This window comes from Alligator mississippiensis, chromosome 4 (assembly GCF_030867095.1).
Source record: "Alligator mississippiensis isolate rAllMis1 chromosome 4, rAllMis1, whole genome shotgun sequence".
Lineage (NCBI taxonomy): Eukaryota > Metazoa > Chordata > Crocodylia > Alligatoridae > Alligator > Alligator mississippiensis.
Window position 1 is genome coordinate 161,843,688 of NC_081827.1, and position 9,375 is coordinate 161,853,062.

The window sequence follows — 9,375 nt, forward strand, 5'->3', positions numbered from 1 at the left end:
CCTAAAGAAATGTCAAGCTTCTTCCACAGTGAAATGCCAGAGCTCCTCAGTCTGGTTGACTTCACAGTCTGATTTTGTTGATTTTGCAGCATTTACCCTTGAAGTTGAAAACCTAAAGTGTATACCTGGTTTTTAATTGTTCTATGTACTTTAGACTCATGATTAGTAAATTCAGAGCTATTGTCTACAATCTGCTTTTCTAGCAGGTTTTTGCTACTTGCCAAACTAAATCCATCTCATCTCACTGGTTGAGTCACTATTTCGGTAAAGAAATCTATCGGCCATAGAGACAGACATGCAGCTGGGGCTATGCTTGTTCCACTGGCAGCCACCAGGGTTGAAGGATTGAGAGAAACCATTGTAAGCTCCTCTTCATGATCTACACATGGGTTAAAGACATTGAGAGCTGGCTGTCCATGCAACATTGCAATGGCTGAGCCCTGTAGAGCAGAACCACTTCAATACAGTAGAAAAACTCAATCAGAAATGGTAATTCCTAAAAATAACTTCTGATGAATTGTACATCAGTGACCACTTCCAACTCAAAATTCCAATCCACATGCCTTTGGGGAGGAGAAGGAGGTATGTGAATGGAGGTATTTTGTGCAGAGGCAATAGATTACCATTATCAAAGAATTTGGTGGGGTTTTCTGTGGTCTATGTTCCCGTTGTGCTGTGGAGCCCAGAGTATAAGTTATGGGCCAAAGCTACAACCTATACGATCACTAATTGAATCACTTTTTGTCTTAATGATCTCAGGAGTTGCTAGTAACTATCAGAGTTTTAAAGATTTCAAATAGTCTGAGTGTTACTGTAAAGTTGATAAATGCAAAGAAGTGACAAACCACTGGTGCTGCTGTTTTTGAAGGTTGCTGATCCAGTTGTGACATTTTGTGAGACTGTGGTGGAAACCTCCTCCCTGAAGTGTTTTGCGGAGACACCCAATAAGAAGTAAGGCTTGGTCACCTGATAAGGTGGCGCTCAGGGCATTTAGTAGGGCATTTGGTGTGTCCATTGGATCAGGCATTGCAAGAGATCAAGCCTCTTTTCACTGTAGACTTAAGTATTACCAACTCCCAGCTCAGTGTCCAAGGAGTCTGCTCTAATTTGTTGCTGTCTGGAAAAGCTGTGTATTTAAGTAGCTCATACGCACTGTGTAGTTCATGCCCTTATACATCAGTGGCTCTTGTTCATAACTCCACTGTATATCTCCACTAATTTGAAAGGCATCTCTGTGTCCCCTTGTGCCATCTGCTGGTGCAGACAGAAAGGGCACCTCCACAGTCTCCCCACAACAAAGCAGCTGAGAAGTTCCCACCTTCCTTTCTTTCAGTTGTAATCTTCAATTCCCAGTTCCTTTTCAGAGCATCTGTTGTCTGAAATCCCAGAGACCTAGTAATGTATTTCTGGGGTCCCAGAGCAGACGAACCCAGGAGCCTTACCCTGACCCCAAGATCTGCCATGCACAAGAGCACAATTCCAGCTTCTAAGCTTTTAGTAATCCATAATAGTTTTGCTGCTTTCCACAACCCAGTGGAGCCTTGCAGCCTAATGCTCCCTTTCACCTTCTGAGGTAGTGTAAGAAGAGTATTTAAAAAGTAAAGCCTAGGGAAGAGGAGGGACTGTTTGGGGTATCAAAGGGGGAGGTATAACTAGGAGGTGTATGGTGGCTTGAAAAGGAAGTGTAGGCAGAATACCAAGGAAAATTGCTGAAGGGTGAAATCTGGAAACATCAGACTGGATGGAGCTTCCTTGGTTATCACATCCAGTCCCCTGTCACCACAGGCTACTATAAACCACTCAGGGAATCCCATTAATGCATTCATCAAACTCCATCTTGAAACTAGATTGTGGTAGGGTTTTTTTTGGTCCTTCAGCTTAAATAGTTCTTCTCCCTCCAAGTTCAGCTCTGAAATGGTCTCTCCAGGGTGATAGTGGGAAGTCCCTTCCCCTGGGAAACTGCATGCTTTAAGACTTAAGTCTCCCTAGCCACATGCTGCACAATGTACCTGTCTCTTGGTTCCTCCCAGCCTACTCCACTTCACTGCAGCCTTCTAAAGCTAAATCTCTCTCAAAAGACTCCTATCTCTTCTACCAGCTAATGGGCATTGCTTTTTTGCTCAGGAACAAGATCACCATGATTGCAGAGCCACTGGAGAAGGGGCTTGCTGAGGACATTGAGAATGAGGTGGTCCAGATCACATGGAACAGGTATGGCTGGTTTGAAGTATGGCTGACTTCCTTCACCCCTCTGGACGACCTGCCCATGGCTCCGTCCTGTTTCTGCCCCAGCTCTGGGGTCCCATTCACCACCCTGGCTGCGTAGTGCCCCCTGCCTCTGGCCCACTCCCTCCCTCACCATGGTGGCCTCAATCTGACTCCCATGCCCCTTCCCTCCCCCATGCCCCTTCCCCTCCACAGACTTACCTGCAGGGCCCTGCTCTCCACATTGCCTGGCTGCATTCCTGTAAATCAGTTATCGGATCAGTATCAGTCGATATGCCTAGTGAATAATCGGCTATCGGTGTCCGCCAAGAAAATCTTTATCAGCACACCCCTAATAAAAACAACCCAAACTATACCTACAGTATGATAGACTCTACATTAGCTGTTACCACACAAGAAAGAGAGCTGGGGGTCATTGTGGACAGTTCACTAAATCTTCAGCTCAGTGCTCATCAGCTGTCAAAAAGGCAAACAGAATGCTAGGGATTATTAAGAAGGTAACTGTAAAGAAAACAAAGTATCATTATGCCCCTTTATAAATCTGTGGTGCACCCACACTTTGAATATTGTGCTCAGTTCTGGTCCCCACACCTCAAAAAAGATACAGAGGAACTAAAGAACGTACAGAGAAGGGCAGCAAAGATGATTAGTGATAGGAAGGGACTTCCATATGAGGAGAGACTAAAGAGGCTAGTCTTGTTCAGTTTAGAAAAGAGATCCTGGAGTGGGGACATGATAACAGTTTGCAAAATACTAAATGGCGAGGAAGCAGTAAATAGGGAGTTATTTACAATAAAAATACAAGAACTAGGGGTCACAAAATGAAACTAGTAGGTAGTAAATTTAAAACTAACATAAGGAAGTTCTTTTTCACACAGTTTGTAATTGAAGTGTGAAACTCCTTGCTACGAGAGGTTAAACTGTCTGCTTCCACAACCAAATTCAAAAAGAGATTGGACAGATTCTTGGAGGAAAGGTACATCAGTAGTTATTGAGTACAGGAATTGAGGATACAACCTTAGAATCAGAACTTCCTAGATCTTAAATGATGGAGGCTACAACTGGGAAGGAACAATGGAAAAAACCCATATCATACCCAGTTCACTGTCCCTTTCAGCATGCGCTCTCAGCCCCCCTGTGTCACAGCAGACTAGGCAAGATGGAACATGGTCTGACCCAGTAAACGCCTGTTCTTTTGAGGAAAGCAGAAGCTTTTGAAGGGTAGATAGCATGCAAGATCAAAGGGAAATGTGTGGATTTGGGAGCTGCACAACACCAAGTTAGAGCCCCCATGGAATAGGAACCCAAAAGGGATTCAGGTCTAAACTGTCTACCCTCCTAGTTCATAAGCACTTGTGGTCCAGTAGAGCAATCATTTAAAGACTGGGGAGCTGTAAAGCCCCAGGGAATAGGAGCAAGTCTCTAAACGATGAGTGGTAACTGGGTGCCCTAATGCTTTTCCCCTTTTTGTTCCCTTTCCATCAGGAAAAAGCTAGGTGAGTTCTTCCAGACCAAATATGACTGGGATCTGCTGGCTGCCCGCTCCATCTGGGCCTTTGGACCTGATGCTACTGGCCCAAACATTTTGGTAGATGACACGTTGCCATCAGAGGTAAGCAGCAGACAGGAGCGGGTCATTTAGGTTAGGCTCCTGTGGGGTGTAGTCACACCAGAATGGCTGGAAGTAGCTTTGTCCATCCTGCAGTATGTAGAGGAAGCAAGTTTTCCCAGGTCCCCCTGGAAAAGGTTCTGAACAAGTGCTGTCTGCTGATTAGGACAAGGGGAAACTCTTGCCTAGTGCCAGCTTTGCTGCTGATTTGCTGTGATTTTTGTCCCCAAAGTTTTCAGAGTTGCCAAAGAAGCAGCTTGTCCTTTAGTGTTTCCTAGCACCTTGAAAAACCAAGTCACTTTTCTCCTTAGATTTGAATTCTAACCTCTGAAAATTATGGTCCCGAGATCTCTTTCTTTTCTTTCTTGTCTGGGAAAGGAGGATTGCTCAAACAGTGCTCTTAGAAACACGTGTCTGTCTCTGTCTCTGCCTCTTGATGCAGTATCTGTGATTCTTAACATGCAAGTTTGTTTCCTTCTAGGTGGATAAGTCGCTGCTGGGCTCTGTGAAGGACAGCATCGTGCAGGGTTTCCAGTGGGGGACTAGGGAAGGGCCCCTCTGTGATGAGTGTAAGTAAGAGAGCTTAGAAGAAGTGAAAATAAAGCAGAATAGTGAATTCACTAGTTCTTAAGCATCTTGGTGTTCTCTCTGGGGTAAACCCCCTCTTCCCCCCCTCCCCCTGCCCCCAAGCTGTGTTAAGCAGGCTGTTGGACTAGGTCAGGGCTGTCCAGCAGGTGACCTGTGGGCCTCTTGTAGCCCCCAAGGGCTTAACAAACCGTTCTCAGTCCAAGTACTGCTTTCCCCACTGCTCTGGCAGCTGCTGCTACCTGAGTCTCTGGGCTTTCCCTCCCTTCTCAGGATTCTGCTGTCTGAGCCTACCCCTGCAGGTGAGACCAAGGGAGTGCATGGCCAGAATACTCAGGGGCGGATCCAGAAACCCTATGTGGCACAGCCCAAGTTTCCCATTGCATGGCACAGTGGGAGGGATCCACGTGGCACAATGTGCAGGGTGTGGGAGCATTGGGAAGGTACTGCAGGGAGGTGCATGCAGTCATGGTGCAGTGGCTTGAGATGGGTCATGCACTGTATCATGAGGCCTTTGGCCTGTGCAGCGTGTAGTCGGGGTGTGGCCCAGGGCCCTGCAGCCCCTGGCCACCCAGAAGTGAGACAGCCTTGATTAGGTGACTGTAATGGTCCCTTCTGGGCTGAAGCCTCCAAGCATGTCCTTTGGCAGCCCTAGATTTCTGTTGACACCTGGTCTCTGGGGATGGGTCAGGTGGTCCCAGGGAGGAGCAGTCTGCTGGGGTTTGTGGAATCCCTTTTGTCCCAGGAGATCATTAACTGTCTTCTTTCCTTCCCTGCTCCCAGTGATCCGCAATGTGAAATTTAAGATTCTGGATGCAGTGATTGCTCAAGAGCCATTACACCGGGGAGGTGGTCAGATTATCCCAACAGCCAGGAGAGTTGTATACTCTGCCTTTCTTATGGTAAGGAATGTGCTGTGCATAGAGGGGACGTGGGCTAATATTGCACCAGTCTCCTTCAAGATCTGTGAGGAGCCAGTTGTTCCAGTGAGCAGCGGTAGTGAGTGATGAGGAGGTGTGTAGCGTTATACAGACACCAGCAAGTCCTTATCCCAGGGAGTTGAGTCTAAATCGGTGCATTCATCAATTAATCTTCCAAACACCCTGGGAGGTAGGCAGGCAGGCTGGCCTAGCAATAAGTGATGTCAGCCTGTTTTACAAACTGCATAAACCCAGCCTGGCTGAGAAGGTGCCAGTATCTGCTCTGTCTCCAGTTCTGTTGATGTGTTTGGTCTGCTGAGAGATTGAGGGGGGGGGGGGGACGGGACGGACCAGCCAAGATGCTTTGAGCTAAGACAAGGGTAGCTCCTTGTGTGGGTTTGCCCAGAGGAGCTTGTAAAATGGACAAGAAACCTGCAATAGCTTGACAGGAGCCTACATGTCTGCAACAAGGCAGTTGTTCTGGAGACTGGCTGGGGTCAGGGATCAGATACACAGCAGTAAATCCTTGTCTTCCCGACAGTGCTGGAGGTACAGACAGGCTCATGCTACATTTGACGCATGCCTGGCATCTCCTGTCTCTCTCTTTTTTTGTAGGCCACCCCACGTCTGATGGAGCCATACTACTTTGTGGAGGTGCAGGCCCCTGCTGACTGCGTGTCTGCAGTCTACACTGTGCTGGCCAGGCGGAGGTAAGCTATACAAACTGGTTTGCCTGTTTGCGATCGTATCACATGCATGTTTGCAAGGCCATACCTCTTTACCCCAGAAGTCCTGTCCCCCTGGCATCCCCGGGGAGTTGTAGCATACAGGAAACCAGTGAGAGTCCATCTTTATTGAAATGGAATCCATATTTAAATGGAATTCATACCTGTGAAAGGTGCCTGACCTCATCAGGAGATCCCACCTGTCATGACAGTGCTACCGTGCTTAGAGATTGGGGTGTAGGCTTGTCAAGACTGGAATGATAAAGAGCAGGGGTGGGCACTATTTTTGGGCATAGTGCCAAAAACACCCACAACCTCAACTTATAAGATGTTGATGTGCCAGGGGTAGACAGTGGAGAAGCCACAAGGGGCCCAATCCTTGTTATAGCAGTGCAGCCCCGGCCCCTTCCTTGCTGTCTGCCTTGAGGCACACATGCCAAGTCTTTGTGTGCCATGTTATGACATGTGTGTCAGGGTTTGCCTACCCCGATATAGAGTCTTAGAGCTCAAACCCAGCCCTTTGAGTGTACTTGGCTCTGGTCTACAGTGCTGACTGGGAGGATGAGCAAAGATAATGTTGTGAGGGGTGGTTTTTGTCTAATGCCTCAGGAGCAGATATAGGAAGAGTAATCCCTTGTAACTCTTTGGCAGAGGTCATGTGACCCAGGACGCTCCTATCCCAGGTTCCCCTCTTTACACCATCAAAGCCTTCATCCCAGCTATTGATTCATTTGGGTTTGAAACCGACTTGAGGACACACACGCAGGGACAGGCCTTCTCACTGTCTGTCTTCCACCACTGGCAGGTGAGTTTCCATTGGCTAAGGCAATCAGTGAGAGCATCTTGCCCAGCCAGACTGGCACTGCAGACCTGTGTTGTGCTGACCTGGGAAGGGCCATCCTTGCTGTACAATTTGAACAAAGGAAATAAAGATTATGAGGGGAGGTAAAAAAGAGCCTCCGATCTGTCCCAGGTTGTTTGCTGTAAGCTTGCTTCCTGTTTATTCTCCATGAAGGAGAAGAGGCAAGCTGCTGAGGGCAGTGACTCCCAATTTTTCTCTGGACTCTGATGCCCTCAAGTACTTTCCAGTTTGCTCTAATTAAGGGTTGTTCATGAATATGAGTTTAAACCAGTGGCCCTCCATGGTGGAGTGATGGTTCTCTCCCAGGCTGACAATCTGATCCTGTTTTAGATCGTGCCTGGAGATCCCTTGGACAAGAGCATCATCATTCGACCCCTAGAGCCCCAGCCAGCGCCTCACCTGGCCAGAGAGTTCATGATCAAGACCAGGCGCAGGAAGGTAAGGCCAGCAGCAACCTCCAGGACTCGTCTGGATTGTTTATGTTGGCACAGCATGCACCTTGCATCCAGGAGTGCCATGGGATCCACAACTGTCATCCCCTTGTGAAATGGCCTAGTGTTCTTGCAACCATAGAGACCACTGTGCCTTTCAGCAAGCCTGTAACCAAGTTCATGCTTTGGGGCAAGCCAGACTCAACAGCTTTAGTAAAGAGCATCATTAGCACAGTCTATTAGAACATAGGTGCCAAATATGACCTTGCTTTGTTCTCTGGGGAAGAGGGTTACTCAGAGTGGGTTAGGGAGCATGCTGGGGATGTCTTGGACCCTCAAGTGCAGAGGCTTGTGGGTCACTTGCCTCCTTCACATCTGGGGATACTTTCCACCTGTTAATGAATCGCCCTCATTTGGTAGCTGTCAGCATTTGTCCACCTATTTTAGAGCTCCTTCCTTAAGCCAATCAGATAGTAAAGGTGGCTGTGGCTCAACTAGAGCTGAGGAGCCCCCAAAGTCTGCAGCAAGCCCTAGACATGCATCTCTTGTGCTGTAGCATAATGGGTCCACTGCTGTACCTGTCAGTCCAGCTGTCTGACCAAGTGCCTGCCCTGGGGGGAGTTGCTAGGGACTACATGAACTTTTCTAGCATCACATTGCTGCTTCTCATTCTGCAGGGCTTGAGCGAGGACGTCAGCATCAGCAAGTTCTTCGACGATCCCATGTTGCTAGAGCTGGCGAAGCAGGATGTTGTCCTGAACTACCCTATGTGAATATGTTCATCGGGCTCTCTGCAGCAGAGGCTAACCAGAGACTGCTCCAGTGTCCGCTGCCCAGGTTTCTGAGCCCCTCTCCTTATCACATGCTTCAGGGTATCATCTCTGTCCCTCTGAGCCCTGCTGCTCTTGGACTGTAGGTGGAATGCAGCAAACTGCATCCATAGTCCCTCTGCCAAGGCCACAGCAATATCTTGGTCCTTGAGCTTCTAAGCTCTATATGTTTGGTGCCAGCTAGAACAGAGATCTCTGTCCCTAATCAAACAGAGCATATATGCCTGCTGCCTTTGTCAGGAGTTTATCTTTTTGTCACCAGCAGTCTGTCACTTCGGGTGCTACAGACAAGTGAATCGTCTAGCTGCACTTGGCAGTTCCAGGCACAAAGGGGTTATTCCCCACGTGTGCATTCCTCCGTTGTCAGCAGCAGTTTTGAATACAATGTTAAGGTTACTGGGGACATGTTTGAAAGTCCTGCCCTGCTGTCCAGCAGTTCTGCTAAAGCCAGGAGCTGCCCCAAGTTCCTGAAGCCAGGGACACATCATACGTTTCACTTGCTGGACAGAGCATCTCCTGTGGCTGCTGAAGAAAGGCAGACATTCCTTTTCTGGGTGGGGGCTTCCTAGTGACCTCCCCACTGCTGGCAGCAGGAGACTGGACCTGCTGGCAATCTTGCTTTTTAATTCTATTTTGTACAAGTTTATTTTGTTACCCTTGTGACAGTTGAATACAAACCCCTCACCTGGGGCTGTGTCTGTGTCCTCATTTGCTGTCTGCTTTCCTGGAAGGGAGAGCCTCTTGGTTCAGAGTGCACATAGTGAATCCTGGAGCCATGTAATTAGCACAGACCTCTTGTGCTGACTGTTCTTAAACCACACCACCCAGTGGTCACCGATGTTCCCATGCATCCCAATCCCTGTGCCCCTTGCTTCTGGGGAGCATGTGCCAGGTAAGGCAGTAATAGAAATGCAACTGACAGCAGAATGTGAATCACCCAGTCGTGTGACATGGCAAGGTAAGTGCTTCCTTTTCTGTAAAGAGACATTTGGAGCCCTTGGGTCCTGAGTCCAGGTGATGGGGTTCTGGGTCAGTTGCTGTAGCTCCTTCTTTCTGTGCAGACACCTTATTCTTTCTAGAGCACTTATGGGCAGCTGTGGCAGGTTCATAGATGACACTGAGTGCTCATGCTCCGGACTTTACCTTTTCTGCTCATCTCTGTAAATCTTCTTGGCCCTTCTCACCTT

General features: G+C 48.2%; 1 protein-coding gene across 1 annotated transcript in view; it reads left to right on the plus strand.

Annotated features, from left to right (window-relative positions):
• Positions 1-8,878, plus strand: part of EFTUD2 (elongation factor Tu GTP binding domain containing 2) — a 32,983-nt gene extending 24,105 nt beyond the window's left edge. The window contains exons 19-27 of the mRNA XM_006278579.4: positions 869-951; positions 2,125-2,211; positions 3,712-3,838; positions 4,317-4,404; positions 5,204-5,322; positions 5,956-6,050; positions 6,717-6,870; positions 7,258-7,365; positions 8,036-8,878. Of these exons, the coding sequence (XP_006278641.1) occupies positions 869-951; positions 2,125-2,211; positions 3,712-3,838; positions 4,317-4,404; positions 5,204-5,322; positions 5,956-6,050; positions 6,717-6,870; positions 7,258-7,365; positions 8,036-8,131 (957 nt within the window). The 3' untranslated portion in view covers positions 8,132-8,878. The remainder of the gene's footprint in view (positions 1-868; positions 952-2,124; positions 2,212-3,711; positions 3,839-4,316; positions 4,405-5,203; positions 5,323-5,955; positions 6,051-6,716; positions 6,871-7,257; positions 7,366-8,035) is intronic.
• Positions 8,879-9,375: the final 497 nt, after the last annotated feature.